This window comes from Lissotriton vulgaris, chromosome 9 (assembly GCF_964263255.1).
Source record: "Lissotriton vulgaris chromosome 9, aLisVul1.2, whole genome shotgun sequence".
Taxonomy (NCBI): Eukaryota; Metazoa; Chordata; class Amphibia; order Caudata; family Salamandridae; genus Lissotriton; species Lissotriton vulgaris.
Window position 1 is genome coordinate 761,934,852 of NC_141697.1, and position 24,488 is coordinate 761,959,339.

At 46.1% G+C, this 24,488-nt stretch overlaps 1 protein-coding gene across 1 annotated transcript in view; it reads left to right on the plus strand.

Annotated features, from left to right (window-relative positions):
* Positions 1 to 24,488, plus strand: part of LOC147692216 (WD repeat-containing protein 62-like) — an 846,473-nt gene that overhangs the window by 521,124 nt on the left and 300,861 nt on the right. The window contains exon 24 of the mRNA XM_086938490.1: positions 8,813 to 8,916. Coding sequence (XP_086794616.1) covers positions 8,813 to 8,916 — 104 coding nt within the window. The remainder of the gene's footprint in view (positions 1 to 8,812; positions 8,917 to 24,488) is intronic.

The following is a 24,488-nucleotide window of genomic DNA, read 5'->3' on the forward strand; positions in this document are numbered from 1 at the left end:
CTGACTCCCCCACCAGCCTCTTGATTCCTCCCAGCGAGGATTTCTATCTGCAGGTGAGGCCCCTGTGAGTTCCAGGGCCTCTAGTTCTATTACAGAGAAAAGAGAGCTGAAAATCGTCACTAACGCCGTTTACGAGTCACTGTAGCTGAAGAGCGCAAGAAAAATCCACGCACCGCTGCCGCCGAGTGCCCGCAAACCAAAGATCATCGCATCGCACGCTTGCGGGCTTTTCGAAGGCTCGCTGACCCCGAATCATCGCAGCGCGGATGCCGTGCGTCCGCCATTTTCCTTGCATCGCACCCGGATCGTCGCTTCCTCGCAGAGCGCCATTTTCTTTCATCGTAATGAGATCGCATACCCAACAGGATCAGCGCATCATCTTCCCTCGCGGCAAGGATTCAACGCATCGCTGGCCTAGCGTGAGGAAACCTGTTGCTTTGTCCCGCACGCACCGGCAGCCCGGCACATCATCCTCCATTGCGGCCAGGATTCAACGCATCGCCGGCCTAGTGTGGGGAAAATCATTGCTACAGCTCCTTTCCGACCTTTTTGTTTGATTTGCTAGGAAATTCAAGTACTTTGTGAGTAAAAGGGTCGCAGAGACCCCTGCTTTGAACTGAACCCCCTATTTGAACACTTTGAACTCTTTTTCCATCCTTTCAAGAGTGACCCCCTTTTTCAGTATTGTGGCTTTTTACCGTTATTGGCCTTGTGTTAAGTCTATATATAAAGATACTTATTTTTTAGAAGTACTTGTGTGGTGTCCCTTTGTAGTGTCCTTCACTGTGTTACTGTGTATGATCATAAATGCTTTACACACTGCCTCTGAGATAAGCCTAACTGCTCATGCTACGTTACCACAGGGTTGAGCAGGGGTTATCAAAGGGTGTAGACCCCTTACTCTGACTTAGGAAGAAGGGTCCCTACTTGGACTGTGGCCAGCCACTGCCAACTAGAGACCCCCATTTCTAACACTTGTATTTTGTGGTGCACCTGTGCTTATGTTTGAATTGTTGAGTTCCTGCTGGAACTAGCACTGTGATGGTGGGTGCTATTCAGTGTGCACACGTATCCCTATGATGATAGAAAGGGAATTTATTATTAGAGGAATTGTAGGTTAAGTGCTGACACTAAGAAGGTTCCACTGTCCATTCGGGTTTGTTAGTATATCTCAATATTTTTGTTAAGTTCTTTAAATTATTTTTCATAAAACTTTATATTGGCAGGGGGCGTGGCCAGGCTACCTACCAAGATGGCCGTGTAGCCTTGGGGCTCCGCCGATCTACCTGACATCCTGGCTCTATAGCCTGAAAACAGCAAGCTATCCTGTGCTCCACGAGCAAGAAGATCCAGCCGACCTGCAGAGCTGATTCCTGTGCTTTAAAGTGCCCGAGTTCCAGAGCTACGTCGCAGTGAAGATTGGGACCGTAGTGACGATGCAGAAGCGGCAGGGCTGATCCGCGCACAAGTGGCATCGCCGACTACTGGCGAGTCCTGTCGCTCGGATTCCCCGAGAAGCTGCCCCCACCATTGCCATCCTGAAGAAACTTGAGGCCTGGGGGCTTCGGGCATGTCTGGCGGCTTCGTGAGGCCCGGGGCGCACCCTACGCGGATTACGACCGGCGCGGGGCACGCCTGAGCCATTGCGAGGCCCAACTCAGTAGGAGAGAATGGCCTGCTGCCCTACCGCGGTATTTCGCTTGGGAGACCTGGAGTCACGTTTCCCCATGAAGCTGCCTTGATACCGCCATCCCGAGGTACCTCTGAGCCCGGAGGATCCGAACGCGCCTGGTGGATTTGTGTGACCCGGGGTGCGGGCCAAGCTTATTTGGGCTGGCGTGAGTCATGCTTGATCCTACGCGGGCCCAGGTACGATAGGAGCAAGCGACCTGCTGGCCTTCCATACCCTTTTCTCCCACAGCTGCCGTCTACACACTACAAACACCCACGGAGGTTCCAGGGTGGCTGGCTGGCCGCTGATTCTTGTTGTTTTTCAGGTGGGGACGCCCTTTAAGAGCTGCTGCATTGACAGACTGCGATAGGCCAAGACTAAAATACATTGGCTCCACAGTATGTACCAGGTCTTTGTTTCACTGCCAGAGTAATTTCCTGGGAACTTTGCTACCCCTAATTAAACGCAGTGAGCAGGCCTTGCATACCTGAAGTGTATGTTAACTACTGTAGGCAGTGGCTACCTCTGGCATTCCCACACAGTGTAATACACGCTGCTAACAAGCAGCTTGTGTTTCTTGATAAAACTGCTCCTGCAGACAGACTGGCCATATTGGAGGGGATGGTAAAGAAAGACCTTAAGCAGAAGCTACTCCACTTTCCCAAGAATGGTGCTCCTACAGTGATGGCGGACTCCAACATGGGGCAGGGCAGTGGCGCGGGGTCACAAATAGCTGAGGCTCCCCACAGTTCAGACACCATTATGGCGTAATTAATAGCAGGTTTCTGCTCTCTAGATGGTCGCTTTGACTCTGGAGAAGAGATTGGACTCTATGGGAACCAGGCTGGATGTCCACAAATGTCGCCTGGACACGGCTGAGGGCAGAGTCTCTGACCTGGAAGATGGGGTCGCGCAATCAGTGAAAAAGCTAGACCGCATGGAATTTTTTAAAAAGTCTATAGGAATGAAAAACGAAGACCTGGAAGCGAGAAGTCGACGTAAAAACCTTTGCATTCTTGGGATTGACGAGTCTACTAATACTGGCGGAATGGACCATTTTGTAGAAACATTGCTCACGGATTATTCTAGGCGACTTCAATCTCTGGCCAAACGGCAGCCTGGACACTGCCTTGAACAATCTTATACTTTCCTGTGAAAGCATGGGACTCTCCCAACTGGTTAACAAACCCACCCACTCAGCAGGGCATCAACTCGACTTAATCTTCTCCTCCCCTCAGCTAGTACACCTAAGCGACATCCTGCCTATGTGCTGGACCGACCATGCTCTCATCAAATTTCACATAACTAGTAACAGAGCCAGTAGGCCGTCTCACAGCAGCTCTCCCGATTTTCTATACAGAGACTGGAAAGCTCTGGACAAATTAAGATCGGCCAGCTCTGTATTCAAAGTGGAAAACAGCTTCTCCCCCTCTAAATCGGTGGAGGACAACTATAATGCCCTCTGTACAATGATTTCCAATAGCTCGGACTCCCTCGCCCCCCTGAAAAAGTGCAAACCTAGGAGCAGAGCGCCAGCTCCCTGGTTTGACGACTCCTTGAAAGTCCTTAAACTAGCCTGTAGACAATCGGAGAGGAAATGGAGGCAAGGCTACTCCGACACCAACAAGTCTCTCTGGAAAGATAACCTTTGGGCTTACAAAACTGCTACTGTGCAAAGTAAAGCCAACTACTTTTGCTCAACCATTGCCAACGCCTCCAACAGCTCGAAAAGTATCTTTCAGATTCTCAAAAACCTCACCCACCCAGATTGTGCCACAATGACTCTGCCACCTACACAAAAATTCTGTGATAATCTCGCATCATTCTTTATAGACAAAATCGACACCATTATCCACAATCTGAACATCTCCCCTCCGTTGGGCTGCCCCAATAACCCGGGAGCCAGTACCATAGGCTCTGATTCGACGCATTCAGGTCATATCCCCACGGTAAGGCTGCGGGAATTCCCCCCTATTCCAGAAAGCGAGTTTGAAAGACTGGCGCTCGGAATCACCTCGGGTTCCCCTCTTGATCCTCTACCTCCAAAAATTTGGAAAAGTTTTGGAACTGAAGTCTTCGGCAGTCTGTGCAGAATCTGCAACCAATCCTTGCACTGCGGATATGTTCCAACTACATGGAAGCAAGCTCTTGTCACCCCGCTGCTGAAAAAGCCCTGAATGTTTGTCGAACTATCGGCCTATCTCCCTCTTGCCATTCACAGCAAAAGTTGCCGAACGATGGGTCAGCTCTTGTCTCTCGAATCACCTGTAGCAGAACCACATTCTGGACGATTTCCAATTTGGCTTTCGTCCAGCCCATGGCACCGAAACAGCTGTCCTGACAGCCATGGAGGATCTTCGTATGCGTGCAGACAGGGGCCAGGCAGTAGCTTTGATACTGCTGGACCTGTCTGCCGCATTCGATACGGTTAACCATAGGATTCTGTTGGAGAGACTCGGTGAGGCTGGGGTGGATGGCACGGCTTTGCTATGGTTCCATTCCTACCTGCGGGACAAGAGACAGGCAGTGTCCCTTCCCCCATTCCAATCCGCATTCGCATCTGTGCCCCAGGGAGTGCCCCAGGGCTCCTCCATCAGCCCCATTTTTTTTAACGTGTATCTTAAACCCTTGATCACGTTAATAAAGACTTACAGGTTAAAAACTATCAATTACGCGGACGACACCCAGCTTATTCTCTCATGGGAAGGAGAAGACTCCATCCCCTTAACATCATTTCACGACTGCCTAAGAGAGACGGCTGGGTGGTTGCACAAAAACTCCCTGCAATTTAACTCCTCCAAAACTGAGGTTCTGTTTTGTGCTGGTAACCGAATACCACGCCCGTTCCCGAGCGATTTCTGGCCTCCGGAAACACCGGAAAAACCACAGCCAATCACCTCGGTCCGCAACCTGGGGGCCATGCTTAATAACAAGCTGAGTATGGAAACCCAGGTTGCAAAAACAGTAGGGACTTGCTCCACCCTTCTGCGATCCTTGCGCAAAATCATGCCTCTCCTTCCCGCACAAGCTCGGGCGTTGATAGTCAGGTGCACTATTCTCAATCGCCTTGACTATTGTAACGCTTTGTTACTTGAATCTTCAGCTGTGCTGCTTGATCGACTCCAAAGAATTCAGTTGGCCGCTGCCAAGCTAGCTCTCGGCTGGACCAGGAGATCCTCTGCCAAAGCGGCCTTAGCTGAGCTACACTGGCTCCCTCTGAAGCAGCGTGTGGCATTCAAGGCCCTTTGCCTTGTCTTTAAGGCTTTGCATGGAGTCGGGCCTAGACCTCTGCAAACCTTGTTTTCCTGGTACACCCCCAACAGAACCCTTCGCTCTGCCTCAGCCTGTCTGGTAACAGTTCCTAGATACAACAAAGCTAGAACTGGGGGCAGATCTTTCAGAGTCGCAGCAGCTAAACTATGGAACAGTCTGCCCTCTGACATCCGCCAAATATCACAACTCCTACCCTTTCGGAAACGTATCAAGACCTGGCTATTTCCCTAACTCTATTCGCCTGCTACTCGCTTCTTTTTCCTTTGTTTAAAGAGTATTCTCCAGCGCCAAGAAACCTGCAAGGTGTTAGCCGCGCTATACAAATACTTTAAATAAATAAATAAATAAAATAAATTTGTTTGGTAAGGAAGCGTTAACTCCTGTGTTTCTCTTTGAGAGTGCGCACCGCTCCCTGGGTCCTCGTCTTTTAATCTGGGCGTTCCTCCCAGACCGTGCATTGCTAGACTGTTGAACTTTCGAGACTGGGACACTGTGCTACGACTATCTTGTGAGATAGGAACATTGTGCTGGCATGGCTCCAAGGTATCGATTTTATGTGACTTTACCACAATGGTACAGGAGGCTTGGAGGAAGTTCGCGGGAGTGAAAGCCACGTTGAGAAACTTGGGACTCTGGTACGGCATGCTTTACCCTGCTTGATTGAGAGTAGACATGGAGGGGAAGACTTGAGTGTTTGATACAACTATGGCTGTTCAAGAATTTTGTTGCAGAGCAAGAAACACACTATCTGAGTAAATACGCTAGGGCGAGCGCCCAGGCCGTACGCTGGCGCGACTGCTTTGCCCGTTGTCTGACGCTACGACCTGCGCAGGGGAACCTTCTCACTGGCATCCCAGAGATTCGAGACAAGTTCCTGAGGTACTACACACACTTATACGCTTCACGATTAATGCTCGGCAATGTTGATTGGTATAAATATCTTGCTGAAGTAGCCGTAGTGTGGTTAGAGAAAGCAATGCAACAATTTCTTGCGGAACCTTTTTCTAAGGACAAGACTTTTAGTGCTGTAGAAACCATTAAAGGCTCCACAGCTCCTGGACTAGACAGGTTTACAGGCGATTTTTACAAAGCATACAAGAAAATACTTGCTCTACACTTACTGGAAGTCTACAATGAAGCTCTTGAAAGCCAGATTCTTCCTCCCACTTTGCGTGAGGCTGTGATTATACTGTTGCGAAAACCAGGCGAAGCTCTGTCCTTGTGTGGCTCCTACAGGCCCTTGTCTTTGTTGAATCTAGATCTAGATTACAAAATGCTCGCCAAAATGATAGCACTACGCCTAGTCTTGTTACTTGACCGGATAATATCGCCGGTACAGTCCGGCTTCGTGCCCCACCGGTCCACAGCATTGAACCTTAGAACTCTCTTTGCCACCATCAAAAGGGTTGACCCACAAACCCCTGCTGCAGCAGTGCTTTTAGACACCGAAAAGGTGTTTGACTCCTTCGAATGGTCCTTTTTTTCTTTCTAGCTGTTATGAGGAAGATGGTCATGCCAAGGGGCTTTATTGCACACAGGGCCCTACTTTACATCTCTCCCACGGCCTGACTTAGATTAAATGGAATGCTCACCCCACAATTTAAATTGACGAGGGGCACCAGGCAGGCCTGCCCACTGTCTCCATTGCTGTTCATAGTCGCCTTGGACCCTCTGGTCAGACACCTGCAGGAGAAACATTTGCATTGCGACCTCCAGTTCACAACGGGACCTTTATTAATATCTTTATATGCAGACGATGTTGTTCTATATGTGCGTCGGCCACAAGAAAATCTAGAACATCTAATTAGAGAAATTATAAGTTTTGGCGGCTTCTCTTGTTTGGCCATAAACTGGAGTAAGTCCGAGATTTTCCAGCTGACAGTAAGTACAACTAAATGGAATTGTGAATTCCCTCGGACATGATGCGAGGGCACCACAAAATATCTAGGGATCCATTTGCACACAGAGGCTGAACAAGTGATTTGACTAAATTACGGACCAACTGTTTACTCCCTGGAGCAACAAGTGGAACGTTGGATTCAGCTACCGCTTTCATTAGCTGGCAGGGTGGCGCTAATCAAAATGATAGTACTCTCTAGATTGTTGTATTTATTTAAAAATATACCCATCCCACTCCCTAACAAATTCTTTCTCACACTGCGCTCTCATCTCATTAGACTCGCATGGGGCGGGAAACACTCTATGGTCACCTGGTACGTTTTAACCCTTCCATATGCGAGAGGTGGCTTAGGGGTCCTGAATTTTCATATCTATTACTGTAGGTTTGCATATTCATGGTACCACCCGGATGCACAAATCCCTTCTTCTAAGCTTGAATCCGACCTAGTTAGCCCAGCCCCACTGAACACAATCCTACCCAAGGGGTTCCCCAGAGACCCTGTTGACCTACAAACGGTCTCCACGACCAGCTGGGCATGGCATAAGCTGGCGACAGTTACCAGGGTACGCAAGTTATACTCGTCATCTATCCCACTTGTAAATAATCCATGGGTGTTGATTACTGAAGAAAAGATCATCCGTCAGATACGCATTACATACATTCGGGAACATATTCACAAGTGGGCAGGTATTTCATGACAGAGAGGATGAAAGATTCCTTGACGCTTCCTTTATGGATAAATTTACACTCGATAGACTGCGCTGTGCACTTCGTGCGCTATTGCTTGAATTTCCACAGGAACCAGAATCCTTTCTGCCGCTGACAACATTGATCACAAGTGCACAGGGAGACCATTTAGTTTCCAAGTTGTACAAAACCTCTATGCCCCAATTACCTGCTAGATACACTAGAATATGAGCAATTTGGGAACGGCCTCTAGGACACCCTTTAGATGATACACAATGGGCTTTATGCTGCTCACAAATCAAGGGAGTCTCATTAAATAGCAGACATAAGTTGTTGCATTTCAAGTTTTTGTGGAGAGCTTACTTGTCTCCAGCGAAACTACATACTACCGACCATTCCAGACCACACACATGCCCCAAGTGCGGGGCACTACATGCAGACTTCGCCACATGACCTGGAATTGCACAAAAATTGCTGACTACTGGAGGGCGGTATATGCCACATTTTGTAAAATGACTCATCTGGATCTGCTGCCCACTCCACAAGTTGCCCTCTTGGGCTATGTTCGGAACATCCCCTAACAGCTACGTCAATACACCTCTATAGCCTTATTATTAGCGAAAAGGGAAATAGCTGTGGCCTGGGGGATCAAGCGCATCCCCACTGTCAAGGCATGGTTAAGCAGCCTGATTTACTGCAACACTAATAGTGTTTTGTTTTCTTCTACATTGCCGGTGACCTCCAGACCCAAAGACATATGGGGGCCCCTGAGAGCCTATCTGCTAGAAATTGCTCAGTCCTCTTCATCACAAACTCTATCTGGAATAGTCCCCACTGGGGTGGGTTGAGGTACCAAGTGTCATATTAAACTGTGATTGCTCAGTTCCTCACCTGTGACCAGTACTGGCATTGTAACCGAGGTCTTGTTGAGTATGGAGTCGCCGTTCAACCTGGACTGTGGTAAAGAGTCAATTGTCTGCTATGTCAATTTTTTATTTCTTGCATCGAAGTGTTGCTATGTGATCATGTGTCTGTGGAACATTATTATTGGAAATGGTGAATAAAGTCTAAAAAAAAACGTTATATTGGTATACAAATAGTATGTCACAGTTTGTCTTAGATTGAATTTTCAGATTGTTATTGAGGTGTGATTTGCCTGAGGGAACACATTGTTGTTGAACAATTTCTATTTCTTGCTACTTTAACAGCCTTGGTAATAATTGCAAATCTGTGATTTGGCCCATAAAAAATAAAAAGGGATGTATGTTTATATATTTCAGTGGTTATCATGTTCTTCTGGCTCATTCAAAAGACGTTAGTGATGAGAACGGTGATGCTTGTGTACCTGACAGTCAGACATCAAATGTGGATCACCTGTACCAAGGTAAATTGAACGGTCCTATTTTGTGCTTCATTTTCTTTTATTAGTTTTAAAGCACAAAATACAGTTGCAACACTAGAGGCTTCCTCATTATTAGAGAATCTAATTAAGGCTTGTAAATGTAGTAACAGAACAACTGCCTAATGAAATCGCTGCAGTAAAATCAGACTTTTTCTCACAGCCTTCTTGAATTTTCTTTTCATTATTTTATTTTTGTGAACTTGCATACCTGATAGAGACATCTAGCCGCAGATTCCTTGTCTTAGAATCACCAGACTGTTTCCGTAATGTTGCCCAGTATAACCTCTGCGCGTCGGTAGAGGGTGCCAAGTGACTCCGTAGTAATGTCGTCTCGAGAATGTGATGTCAATGGAGTCACTTTAAGCCCTTCCCCGACGCGATGTCAGATCCTTCTTTTCTGCACTAGTAATTGCATATCTGGAGTTCCTCTGGCTGTTTTTCAGCCTACTTGACTTTTTTGTCGACGAAGCAGTGCACCCTTTTCTAACTTGTTTTACATGACCTCAGGAGTAAAGTCTTGTGAATCCTGTGGACTACAAATGTCCGCCACGGACCCTCAGTCAGTTTGCATGTGGTGTCTGGGTGGGCATCATGACTCCGACGAATGAGACTCCGACCGAAGGCGCAGAGAGAACATCGCATGAAGCTCCTTGCTACGGTGATGTCACAGTCATCAAAGACTTCTGGTCATCCTCGGACCCCTGTGTGTTCAACGGACTGACCACTTGTCCACTCAATGAGCCGTTCTCCCGTGCGTCTTTGTCCTTCGAAGTCCGTAGGTAAATCTCGGCATAGGCAAAGTCTCTGCGCTTCCCACCTTCATCCCCTCGCGCTGGTCCCTGCTCTTGTGTTGTAGTGCTGGGGCATGAGTCCGCCCTGCGTCTCCTCAACTATCCTAGGGCTGGGGCATCTTTGACCCAGATGACAATAGTCTCAATCTTTTCATTCTATTTTTGGTTTTTCACCTTCCTCTGGAGCACCCTTGAGACCCATGGAAGGGTGTGAGGTCATGCCTCTGCCCAAGCCGCTGGGTTCTCCCTCGGCTTCAGTTTGGCTGCCTGTTTCTGACACCTTAGTGACGCCAGTGCGCAGCTCATCGAGGCTACCACCTTTGGCTTCTGGTCTGCCAGCTCCAGTGTCTGTGTCAGGCTCTTGTCTGCCAGCTACGATGGTGGTGTCGTTGACGATCCTTCTAATGTTGAGGCATCACCTTCTCAGCATCAGCCAGCTTTGGTTATGGCTTCGGATGCAGCGCCGATGGAGCCGACCATCTGTCTCCCTTCCTCTAGTTTTCCTTCTGAGGACAATGGTTGTGGAAGCACAACAGGAGGTGTAGGGTGCCTCTCTCCCATTTCGGACATTGTTCCACCCCCAATGAAGTCTATCCGGTTACTTGACTTGGGTGACAGCAGTGGCTTAAAGTCTTCTCCAACCTCCTGTGTCCTGCTGGTTTGACTACAGAGGGGAGTTCGGCTCTGGTGGACATGCTCATTCAAGTTTCGGTTGTACTAGATTAACAACTTCCTTCTGTGGAATTGTTAGCAGACCCTTTACTTGGTGTTCTACGTCCTAAAAAAATCTGTTCTTCTGGTTACAGGATTTTGCGTGCTTGGTTTCATTTTTTGGGGTGTTCCTTTACACAAATCCTACTTGGAGAATTCAATATTTTTGACTATTGATTGAATGGATGCTTTTTTGTAGATAGTAATGGCTATTGTATCTGACTAAAGGGGCTCTTTTTGAATTGTAGTTTAAAGAAGAACAGATTGGTATTTCTGGTCACTAAGAGAGAATTCAGAGTATTTTGCTAACGCATTACGATTGGATATACGGAAGTGTTTGCAGTAATCTAACCCTTATGAACGGAATGCGTTGGCTGGGCTGATTGACATGTGTCCAGAAAGAATAGCAATAAAAAAAGATTGTCCAACATGAATACATGACTCCGTGTGATAAGATGATCTCAGTGTTACTTCAACATAATTTGTATTGATGGGAGGAAATTTGACATGTGTTGTTCTTTTGTAATATCCCACAAATAGGATTGATATAGATAAAAGTGCTTCTTGTTTAATTTGTCTCAAAATTTGTTTGCATTATTATTCCTTAGCAGTGGGCTCATTAAGAGTAGAGCGCTTACATTTGTTATCTAAAAATATATGTATTCATACTGGTGCGACAATCAGATAGCCTACACTGCTTTATCTTTGCTGTTGGTATTCATATTTAAAGAATGAAACTGTGTAACTTAGCTTAGGAACACCAAAGAAACTCATTGGTGCAGCATTTTGCAAGTTAGTGAAAGTCTAATTCAGGAACAAACTTATATTTGTGGAAATGTTATTATTTTCTTTATAAACTGGAGTCTCCCCAACCTAGTTGTGCCTGACATGAACTCCCATTCTGACGCTAATCAGATTTCCTTGAGCGCAGAGTTCTGCCTAGAAAGATGTGAAGTATTTTTGTGAGGTCCTCTGCCTGTACCACATGATAATTTTAGTGCAGCATCCAGGCTGGGAGCCCACTACCAGCACAACAAGAGAAATATTAATGCAGGAGCTTACCGTTGCATGAGACTGCCGCCAGTGCTTATGTGGTTGTCGTGAGGAGAAGAAGGGTATTTGGGTCATTGTCCCAAACAAAGTCATACGTTCTAGAATTTTCATCCCTATTTCAAAGTCAGTACACGGGGAAGAAGTCCTTTGATGCTGGCTTTCACTTAGGCCCACCTACACCTCTCACCAAGAGAAGGAATAGTAAAACATGGATGCGTGTGCATGGGCTTTCTCCTGGTTGAGAGTGGGTAGTACCTATTTATAATTGGCAAACAGATGTGCATGGTCGAGTTGCCTTACCCCTAAATTGGCATGAGACTCTCTTCCACCATCCTAGAAAATTTTGAAAATAGTTCTTTCTGTGGATACCTCAAGCCTTAAGTCAGAGGAAGTGCAGCAAAATCTTGGGGCAGAGTGAGAACCTTGTAAGGAAATGTTCAAGGATCCTTACCAACCATTACAGCGTAACCCTATATTGCTTGATTCTGAAGGTCAGAAGATAATGTGAAGATTGAGAAGCCTACTTCTGTCATGTTAAGAAAGACTGATAGATACTGCTTCCTCTTCACTCTCCTGAGCCGGAAGCTCTTCTCAAATGTCAGATTAGGATATTAGCATCCTTTCTTCACATAGAAATAGTGGTTTGAACTACTGATCCCGGAGAAGCAGCTGCTGTTAACTTCCTGAACAAGGTACAAGGACTTAATATGCTGTTGTTTCTTGGAGTAAACCAATAGGCCAAGTTGGAAATTAACTGTAGACTAAGGTCCTCAGGAGCGAGATTTGTGTTTGCCCCTGATGTCTGTATCTTGTTTCCATAGAAGACCTCCTAAAAATGCGAGAGTAATTGGACCATATGGTAAAATTATATTCAAGTTTTGGTAATGTTGTGAATTATGGAGCAGCTTGACAATGTGCCAAAAAGATGTGTCCTGGAGCTTTTGAACTAAAAGTTAGAGGCTACTACAAGACCACAAAAAAGGATGTGTCTGATCTTATGGAGCCCTGTTTGGCTACAGCAGCCATTCTTTACCTACTAATGGAGCTTATTACCTGGAAACGCTTCTAAATCCCTAGATAAAACTATTGACTAGGACAAACAGCTCATTTTACCCGACATTCTGGCCATCAACAAAGGGTTCTTCAGTGACAGTCATCCATAGAGCAAATCTACTGCCTGTATCTGACTGAGCTTCATCACTGTTCTGTCGTGGAGGAAACCAAGATCCTGGGCTATCACTCCCTATTAACTTACATTGGATTTTGGCACCAGCTGTTTCTTCCCTTCCCGAAGGGACGAATGGAGCTGCATATATGCACCACCCAAAACACACTGATGTCAGTTCTTTTCTTTACACATCTTTCAGATGTGGATCCGGAGCTACTCTTTGGGTTCACACAAAATACTTTTTCACCAAATTCAGTCTGAAAGTCCAGTGTGGAAGTGAAATGTCGCCTCCCTAAACTACAGGGGTCAACCCTTGTAGGGACTGTAGCAAGCAGATGTCTGTGGCAGATTAGTATAAGGTATGCCTTTGGTGCTTGGGGTCTGAAAGCTACTCCAGGGCCTGCAATGACTGCATCCAGATGAATTGGAAGACCATACCTTTGCCATCAAACACCAAAAGTGTCCACTCCATGTTTGTTTTTAGTTTTTTAGAGTTGTATAAAGCGCGATCTAGACCCGATACATCAGGTATCAGAGTGCTTTACATGAGCACCAGTTTTGTTACAGATGGACACATTCATTTTTGTGAGGCACAGGGAGATTAAGTGATTAGCCCAGAATCACAGGATGTTGAGCGTGGTTGCCGAGACTCGAACCTGGTTCCCCGAGTCAGAGGTCGACCGCTCTAGCTGCAAGGCTACATCTTCTCCCCAAAAGTTGAAAGGAAGATCCTGTTCTCGCTCCCAAAGTTGTTCCTACTGCAGATGTTTTTCATGTACAAAGTCATCAAGTAAGTCCAAAAAGAAGCATAAAGAGTCCAAGCGGAACTTGGGCCCCTACCTATCACTCTTGAACTCCAGAGGTGATGCGAGGTTGTCAACATGTAGCTTGGTCTCCTAATCTCTACCTCCAGCTGAGCCGATTCCAAGTTTAGTCCCAATACAACCCAAATACCCAGGTTCACCTTACCTGCTCTCTCAGGTGCGCCTTCTGGCCCTAATGATATGGAAAAGCCTCCAGTTGGACTTCCCGCCTGTGATTTTGCCTTCTGTGCCATCTGGACCCTCCAACCTGTTTCAGGTTCTGCATTGGCTCCAGTGCCGACATTTGGTTCCGACTTGACTACCTACGCTGGCTTCTTTTGTATTGATGCCAGTGCCAGAGGAGGAAGCATAGCCCATCGTGCTCGCTGACTAAGTTGAACTCCTCTACACCAAGGCTGCGCTCCTATCCCAGTAGGTCACACCCTTCTGGCAACCCATCAGATTTGAATACACTACCTTTACTTTGTGGTAGAATTCCATAATACATTTGGCATGGACTCGAACAACAACAGTTTTGCAAATGGGAATACATTTTCCCCCCAATATACAGAGGATAATTGGTACAAAGAATTATAAGATGCCGATGGCCTGGACACTTCTCCAGACACCAGCCTGATCTCTCCTCCTTGCCCTGTGACAGAGGAAAGCATCTTTTTCACTGTGGTTATGCGAAGGACGGCAGAAGTGCTTGACCTCCAATTGCTTACAATGGAAGTAGAAAACAAGGTTCTCACAGGGGTCCTCCGGCCAGGTCAGAAATACACGGCACATCTGTTGCCCTTTAACAAGACTCTGACAGACTGGTCCCCTTGTTAACAGTTTGATAGCCTTTTGCCATCATCCAGCACCTGGTGACATATCATTTTTTACTGAACACCCTACATCTGAGAGCTTGGTGGTACAGGCATCTACGAGTACAGTAAACCTACCACCCCACCTGATCGTGTGTGTTAGCACATTAAAACATTTGGCAAGCATATGTTCTCTTCAACCAGTCTTCCCTTGTTCTCCGTAGATGCAAGTTGCCTCCAAGATCGCTTCTCCCACATACTTTGGGACACAGTGGCCCTTATATGTCACACATAGCTTATGTCTACATGTTTCTCTGCGTATATCCAGGCATCCTCAATAGACATGCCCTGTGGTGGGTCCCACATTTTCACTCTGTCAGCTGACAGAGGACCAGCGGCAGGAATTGAAGGTTCTTTTAACCAAAGGAGTCATAGAGAAGGGTTCTGGCAGTGTTACACCTGTTACTTGCTGGCACCAAAGAAGGATGTAGGCTTTGTTCTATTTTAGATCTTCCCCCTGTCATGCTTTCCTATCAAGGGGAAAATTAATGATGCTCCTGCTAGCCCAGGTTCGGTCTGCCCCGGTCCAAGTAAACGGGAAGGTAGTGTTGAACTTACAAGATGCTTATTTCCATATCCCGCCCTACTGGCCCACACGTTCATTTGTAGGCTGAATGAGCAAGTCTTTCCCCTAACTTGATGACAGGATATTGAAGCTGAGCTCACTTCAGGAAGTCCTAGACCACCGCCAGGTGATGGTGAAACTCCTAACATTGTTGGGATTCTCTATAAATGATGCCAAAGTCACATCTGACTCCTTCTCAAACGTTCCTTAATTGGAAACATTCTGGACATGGTACAAATATTGCTTTTCCCCTGGAGTGGAGAGACCAGAACCTTAAAGGGTATGATTCCAATGTTTCAACCGCTGCCCTGGATCTTAGTGAGGATGACTGCGACTGCTGGGATTGTTGTCCTTCTTAAAGGTATGATTCCAATGTTTCAACCTCTGCCCTGGATCTTAGTGAGGATGACTGCGACTGCTGAGATTGTTGTCCTTCTGCATGCCCCTTGTAAACCATGGCACATGAGGGCAAAGCACTAGGGGGGAGGGCGGGGGAGTGGTGGGGGCAGCACTTTGCTTGGCATTAAATATCTTTCTGCTCACCAAGTAGGACGGAGTGGGGTCCTGTGCCAAGAGGCTCTATGTTGCTGCAATTGATTGAACTCCAGGGGATTTCCTTGGTGGGGAACCCCTTTGCAGGATCTTTAAATGCCATGGAGGACAACCTCAGCCATTGATGGTCAGGAGTGTTGTGTTCTGGGGTGACTAATCACTTGTTTCTCTGTGAGTGAGTAGGAGGGCAAGTGAGAGACTATAGCTAGTCGGCCCCGGGCTCACAGGTATTTGGGTGGTAGGATGGCTCAGTCCCTGCCTACTAAGGTTGCATGATCTCAAACCTAGTTCTGGGACTCCGCAGAATCTCTGCAACAATGTTATGATGGCAAATAACATGTATCCACTGTATGAATGTCTGTGTGATTGCAAAAAGCAATATAATTCCATCCTTATTCCTGAGTTCGTCCTGACAAGAATCAACGGGAGACGCTCTCTATCATAGTGCCCAGTTTATTGAGGCCAGCTACGGCAAACTGCCACTTTTCTGGCCCACGTTAATTTGGGAGGGCCCAGACTCGTTACAATTTGATCCTCAGCTTGTATATTTTACCCGTATTAAAGGGTTTCTGACAAGCTTGACTGAACCTCACTTTGGATGGTCAAAACACGACATGTGGCTAAGATGGTCTAACTTAAATGACCTACATCCCTTTTGCCTAAATATATGCGATCTGTTCTTCTATGTTCTAAAAGATAAGTGAGAAGGACTCTACAACACCAGCCACTTCGTATTACTCGTTGGCTCGATTACCGCTTCCTATTGCATATCAACCATTCATGTCCTGAAGAAGTCCACGTGTATGGACGAAATACGTCGGCTGTTTAACTCATCAAGATCGTTGTTTTAACCCTGTCTAAATATAAGAAGAACTTTTGAAGAATACACTTTTGGACATGGATTGAATATGTTTCCTTGTATTGTGGTGCACCTTTGTTTCTGTTTTAATAGTTCCATCCTTATGTTGAGTCCTCTTGGGAATAAACTATCCAGTTTTTTCCTCTAGGTGATCTCCTTTCGAATGTGACTTCAGCAGTGAGCTCTTGGAGTACTAGGGTTTTCAAACTTGTAGTTCCCCATGCAAAGGGTGTTGTTACAGATAAGATGGCCCCTCCTCCTATGTGCCACACTTGACTGCTCTCAAGAGATGCACTATATGGAAAATAGGTGGGGATTAGCTAGAGTGTGGAGTACTTTTGTCTCCTTCCACCTTGGAGTTTACATTTGTGTGCATGATATCTCTACCTGCACCTCCACACCTAAAAGATGTGATGGTGGCTCCTGTTCCTCCTCCCAGGCGCACGTGCCAAAGAGCACAGTGAGAAGCTGTAGCACGGCAGAGAGTGGAACTTAGCACATGCACACATCACCTAAACACTAACTAATCGTGAAAGAAGTAATTTGTATTGGAGCTGGTTATTTTTGTTTATATGTGATATGAAAAAGTGTGGTTAAAAGTTGTCTCAACACTACCCACTTGAAGACTTTATTCTGGAGTGGTTGGACAACCAGTAAAAATATATATACAATTATATTTACATGTGGCACCTTTGCCTGGTTAGGTAGGCTGTGGTGTCTAAAAAAAAACGTAAGGTGAAGTTAAAAGGATAGGTCTACATGTTTCAACGTTCGTGTGATTGTAGAGGTTTTCATCAGGACCAGTGTATCTTAGGCTGGGTGGTCTACACACGCGAAGGAGCTCCCGACCGAACCGCTGCTAGACTAATCAGCCTGACTTCCTGATGCCACAAATGGTGGTTACTCAGTAAAGCAGGGTCGGGGGAGCTCATGAAGCCCTGAATCAGCGTGCTTCGAGTTTTTATTCGAAACTACACGGAGAACAACACTTTTTAGAAATCACCTGTTTGTGATTTCACTTACACCACTAGGCTAGGGAAGGATACACCTTAGTGTGTGTAGACCACCCAGCCTAAGATACACTGGTCCTGATGAAAACCTCTACAATCACACGAAGGTTCAAACATGTAGACCTATCCTTTTAACTTCAACTTACGTCTTTTTTGACGCCACAGCCTACCTAACCAGGCAAAGGTGCCACATGTAAATATAATTGTATATATATTTTTACTGGTTGTCCAACCACTCCAGAATAAAGATTTGAGTGGGTAGTGTTGAGACAACTTTTAACCACACTTTTTCATATCACATATAAACAAAAATAACCAGCTCCGCTGTAATCAGGTGTCGCAGCTCGCCTGGATGGCACTCGGCTATCCGGGTGGGACCCCGATGATGAAGCATGTCACCAACCAGGTTGGTGAGTGAGGGGTCTTCTAAGGACAAAGGATTGTCCCAGATTGGGTCGCAGGGCATGCACCTCAATACCACAATAAATGTACAGGTATTCAGTACCCCTAGTGGTTACTCCTCCATTTGTTTAATTATTAAATCCAAGGGGACCAGGAGTTCCTACTAGGCCTCTAAGGTCTAACCACCCTTTCTCTCCCAATTGTTTACAGGGTAATTTGTATTGGCTCAGCTTTTTCTCTTGCAAAAATATGTATATGGCATCTAAACATATAGATCTGTTTTTAAGCAAATAGGCATCGCCTGTGTGACAGCTACACTACAGGATGTTTTCACAGTCCGCTCGTAAATTGAATTTCTTACGAGGTTTAATTACATTATTTGAAGACAGGTCTCAGTAAAGGTTTAATCCCTTTGATGTACAGTGCAGATTATTCTGAAGGTTGATGGAGTGCTATTAATAGGGATTTATGTCTAAGGAGCTGAACACGGTAAGGGAGTATATGTGCACTATATACATTGTAGGTGTCCTGATTTGTTACATAAATGTAATGTCAGAATAGAACAGGGGTCTTCAAACTGTGAGGTGGGCCTCCTAGGGGGGCATCAAGTGATCCCAGGTGGGAACCAGGCTCTAGCCAAAAGAAGCCTTATGCTGATAACTATGCTTTGTTTTCAGCAGCAAAAAAATTAGCTGCTCTGTATGGGCCATCACTATCCTCTTTTGTCATTTATATCCTGGCTGGGAGAAGGATTCAAAAGGGCAGAAAATTCAAATATTCTTCAAAACCCCCACCCTTCATTTCTAATAATCACCCTGTGGATACGTTTACACGTTAGTAAAGCCTGCCCGACCAGAATAGTATATTTGGCAATCATGTATTTGATTGCATTTTTAAAACGGTAACAGAACTTAACTGCAATGTTTAAGTAAGTCTAGACATACTTAAAGATTGCCAGTTTAATAGAATAATTGTGAAATATTTTGAGGGGGCTCCAGTGATCTTTTTCCACTTGGGGGGCGCAGCATTCAAAAGTTTGAAGACCACTGGAATAAACTATTGAGGGGGTAACCGAGGAGCTAAAGGTAATGGAAGTTTGGAGAAAGCTTTGCCACTGACAGTATTAAAACAATGATTGAAAGTATTTCCGCTATTTCCGCTATTTCCGCTATTTGTCTTGTTGATATGTTAGCAAAGAACAATATTTATAAAAACATTTGCTCATATGATTGTGTGATGATAACTTTTTAGCAATATTTCAATGTTAAATTGCAGTATTTAGTTTGACTGACAGGGATGCTACTGAGATGTGAGCTAAAGATCTCGTTTTTGTCAGCAGTTCCTCTGACTGTCAAACTGTAATGTTGAAGCAAATAATGTACAATATATTCATGAGCTTTTAGTGCCAGGTTAAGGGTTCTTACATGGCTGACTTTTTTATGTTCTAAATGTTATGTGTGTTAGGAATGTAGCAATGCTGCAACCAATGTTGTAGCTTTTCTGAAAGTTAAACTATACCCAGATCATTGGCTTTGTCAAATTTTGTTTTACATTGCTATAACTTACCATAAGATATTTATTAACATTCTAACTATTAAGAAAAATGTTGAATTTGACCTGTGTGTGTACAGGGGAATTCCATTAGCATAATTGGATGGCCTTTGCTAGCAAACTTCAAATATCAAAAATGTAAAATGTTCCATGGATGGGGCGTGGCAGAGAGTGTCAAGATGGCGGTCGCACTGTAAGAGTGCTCCGTACCCCTCCATCATCTGCTCTCATCCACGCTAAGATTGGGACCTATATACATTACCGGCTGCCCTAACACACCCCGAAGACTGGCTGGCTGTGATCGCACCATCAGCAGCTTAGGTGATCGCTTCCCACGCTGCAAAATGAATAGTTTCTTACCTGTCGGTGTAGTTTTGCAGCTTGAATGTCTTTCTAGTGGACCCACCCACCCCGCCAGAAAGATGAGGCAGGAGACGCAGGTGGTAATACATATATATATATATATGTATTATACATATATATATGAGTTCGAAAATCCCAGGTAAACCAAGGAGAGACGAAAATTTAATAGAACCACCAACTCTGTGCTGATCTTTTAGTGCCTTTATTCGTGCATATTAATAAGCCAACAAGTCGCCATGACGCGTTTCGCCTCAGCCGAGGCTTGATCACATGTCATGTCAAGGAGATAGAAAACGGCATTTATAGTGCAGGCAACCAATTGCAAACTGGCATAGTTTTTAAACAGGAAAAGTAACAGACAACCGTTTAGTAATATAGGACATAGTGTCCCTGTAGACTGGGAAAAACATGTTTCGTCTAAAAGTGCAAGAACACGAAGGGGAAAGGAATACAAAACTCCATGTAGCTCCAATGTATAGGTACAAACCTCATAAAGTGCAAAATGTCATTTCTGTTATTTAAAAACGACAATTAATATATTTACACATAAGAAATATTTCCCAACTTCATGCTAATTTCTTTAAAACCAACATTAAACACCATAAATCCATTATAAATACAGGGAATAAAAGTTTTCTTAAGAAATTTTCTTGTCCATCGCCACCCCCTTTTGTACCGCTTTTGGCCGCCATAAGTGTGGCAGGGTATGCTCAGACGTGAGTCCCTTGCTCACTTTGCCATTGGATTCAAGCAAACTGGGCTGAAGACGGCTGGAATGCCAGAAACCGGTCTTCGGAAGCTTGTTTACGGTCCAGGGAAGACATGGCTTGGCAGTTCGGGCTGGACTGTTCCATGAGGCACAGGGTCAGACTGATTTACATACAGCCATGTCTGAACTGGGGTGGTAGAGTGGGCTAAAGAACGGTGATGGATTAAACCCAGATCTTTTGACTGGGTGTGAGTGTTTGATTGATTCAGATGCTCCGTCCATCACCACCCCCTTTTGTACCGCTTTTGGCCGCCATAAGTGTGACAGGGTATGCTCAGACGTGAGTCCCTTGCTCACTTTGCCACTGGATTCAAGCAAACCGGGCTGAAGACGGCTGGAATGCCAGAAACCGGTCCTCGGAAGCTTGTTTCCGGTCCAGGGAAGACATGGCTTGGCAGTTCGGGCTGGACTGTTCCATGAGGCACAGGGTCAGACTGATTTGCATATAGCCATGTCTGAACTGGGGTGGCAGAGTGGGCTAAAGAACGGTGATGGACTAAACCCAGATCTTTTGACTGGGTGTGAGTGTTTGATTGATTCAGATGCTCCGTCCATCACCACCCCCTTTTGTAACGCTTTTGGCCGCCATAAGTGTGGCAGGGTAAGCTCAGACGTGAGTCCCTTGCTCACTTTGCCACTGGATTCAAGCAAACCGGGCTGAAGACGGCTGGAATGCCAGAAACCGGTCCTCGGAAGCTTGTTTCCGGTCCAGGGAAGACATGGCTTGGCAGTTCGGGCTGGACTGTTCCATGAGGCACAGGGTCAGACTGATTTGCATATAGCCATGTCTGAACTGGGGTGGCAGAGTGGGCTAAAGAACGATGATGGATTAAACCCAGATCTTTTGACTGGGTGTGAGTGTTTGACTCAGATGCTCCGTCCATCACCACCCCCTTTTGTAATGCTTTTGGCCGCCATAAGTGTGGCAGGGTATACTCCGGCGTGAGTCCCTTGCTCACTTTGCCACTGGATTCAAGCAAACCGGGCTGAAGATGGGTGGAATGCCAGAAACCGGTCCTCGGAAGCTTGTTTCCGGTCCAGGGAAGACATGTCTTGGCAGTTCAGGCTGGACTGTTCCATGAGGCACAGGGTCAGACTCATTTGCATATAGCCATGTCTGAACTGGGGTGGCAGAGTGGGCTAAAGAACGGTGATGGATTAAACCCAGATCTTTTGACTGGGTGTGAGTGTTTGATTGATTCAGATGCTCCGTCCATCACCACCCCCTTTTGTACCGCTTTTGGCCGCCATAAGTGTGACAGGGTATGCTCAGACGTGAGTCCCTTGCTCACTTTGCCACTGGATTCAAGCAAACCGGGCTGAAGACGGCTGGAATGCCAGAAACCGGTCCTCGGAAGCTTGTTTCCGGTCCAGGGAAGACATGGCTTGGCAGTTCGGGCTGGACTGTTCCATGAGGCACAGGGTCAGACTGATTTGCATATAGCCATGTCTGAACTGGGGTGGCAGAGTGGGCTAAAGAACGGTGATGGATTAAACCCAGATCTTTTGACTGGGTGTGAGTGTTTGATTGATTCAGATGCTCCATCCATCACCACCCCCTTTTGTAACGCTTTTGGCCGCCATAAGTGTGGCAGGGTAAGCTCAGACGTGAGTCCCTTGCTCACTTTGCCACTGGATTCAAGCAAACCGGGCTGAAGACGGCTGGAATGCCAGAAACCGGTCCTCGGAAGCTTGTTTCCGGTCCAGGGAAGACATGGCTTGGCAGTTCGGGCTGGACTGTTCCATGAGGCACAGGGTCAGACTGATTTGCATATAGCCATGTCTGAACTGGGGTGGCAGAGTGGGCTAAAGAACGATGATGGATTAAACCCAGATCTTTTGACTGGGTGTGAGTGTTTGACTCAGATGCTCCGTCCATCACCACCCCCTTTTGTAATGCTTTTGGCCGCCATAAGTGTGGCAGGGTATACTCCGGCGTGAGTCCCTTGCTCACTTTGCCATTGGATTCAAGCAAACCGGGCTGAAGACGGCTGGAATGCCAGAAACCGGTCCTCGGAAGCTTGTTTCCGGTCTAGGGAAGACATGGCTTGGCAGTTCGGGCTGGACTGTTCCATGAGGTACAGGGTCAGACTGATTTGCTTAGAGCCATGTCTGAACTGGGGTGGCAGAGTGGGCTAAAGAATGGTGATGGATTAAACCCAGATCTTTTGACTGGGTGTGTGTTTGATTGATTCAGATGCTCCGTCCATCACCACCCCTTTTTGTACCCCTTTATAATGATGTCAGGGCCGCGTCCGCGCAGCGGGCGCGCCGAGTGCGCGCCAAAGGCACGCACAAGGCAAGCCCGTCTGCGCTCGTCCGCGACCGAACGCGGCCAGGGGCCAGAGACCCTGCCACCAACTCTGGGAAGTTGGTAAATAACATAAAGTATACAGCGGACCAACTGTTTCGTCTCTGCCCTGTAATGAATGGCCCCTGTATGCATAGTATGTTACCTGAAAACTGGGCAGAAAAGTGCAGGGTGTGCAATTTTAACCCTGCCTTAGCCCTGATGAACACTAAGAGTGGGGACCAACTAACTGGGTTCTTAGTAAATTGCAGCTCGTTTAAAAAACATAGCTTAGACATCTATGATGTCCTTACTGACCACCAGCCAGATCTGGTGTTTTTAACAGAGACTTTGTTGGATGAAGCATCGGCTCCTGAGATTCGGAGGCCCTTCTACCAGCATACAGTCTACTGAGAATTGATAGAGGGGTCCAAAGAGGGGGTGGCATTGCATTGGTATATAATACTAAGTTTGAGTGCTCAATTGAACAAGTAAAAATTAGTCACTGTGATGCTGGCCTCTTTTCTATTAAAATCTCCCCTGAGTGTACTATCATTGGCTATCTCATATATCACCCTCCGGGGGGTTCTACACAGTTTGCTGAAAGCCTTTTGGAATTAGTGATCCAACCAGCCTTACACCATAGTAAATTCCTTGTACTAGGCAATCTCAATTTACATTTTGAGTATGCGAAATGTGCAGAGGCCCAATCCATGATCTCCTCTCTGAAACTCCTGATCACTGTTTCGGGTGAGACGCCAACGCATCAGGCAGGTCATCTTCTGGATCCTATATTCTCCAATTGGAATGGGATTAGGGTGTTTCCCACTATTAGAATCTTGTGGTCTGACCACCACCTTACTCCATTTACAATAGCAGGCAGATCCAGTAGGGAAATACCCAAGAGCCCTATCCTACCCCAACGAAAAAATTTAGTCAGGAGACATTCGAATCTACGCTAATGCAGGGAAAGCCCCCACTTAGTAAAACTTTTAAGGAAGCAAGGAAGGAGTACGATGAATGGATAGCCAAGGCTTTAGACAAGGTGGTCCCATGGACTCAAAAAGCCCCGGTACGTAGGACTAGGTCCGCCCCTTAGTTTAACAAGGAACTGTGTGCAGCTAAAGCTAGATGTAAAAAATTAGAACGCCTGTGGGGCAAAGACTTTGACAAGGTCTGTAAAGAGTCATACAAGAACAGTCTGAAGGAATACCATGGGCGGATTAATAAGGCGAAAAGGCTATTCTTCAAAGAGAGGATTGAATCTGCTGTAAACTCTTCCAAGGAGCTCTTTTCAATCTATAAGGAGCTCACGGCACTCACTAGGATAGAGACTAAAGACCTCGTCTCCACTGAGATATGTGAATCTATCGCCGATCACTTTGTAAATAAAGTGGAGCAGATATATGTGTCTTTTCAGCAGGGTCCAGCTGAAAAAGTTTCGGCCAGGGACATCGACTCCAGGCTTATTAAGAATGTATGTCTTCATGAACTCACGGTACCCCCGAGGGAGGAACTGATAAAGATAATCATGAGCATCCAGTCAGGATCCCCTACGGATGTTATCCCTCCTAAAATTCTTAGGAACCATGTTCACCTCCTAGGGAAGCATATAGGCAATCTGGCTTTCCTCTCCTTCCAAGAACGACAGGTGCCTGATGAATGGAAACTCGCACAGGTAGTAAACAACACTAGTCCTAATTCTCATGGCAATATTCATTTGCTGGACTGTAAACATCCATGGTCGAAATTCGTTATCCACGGGATCTCTTTAGTCTAAAGAAAATCCTAAGAT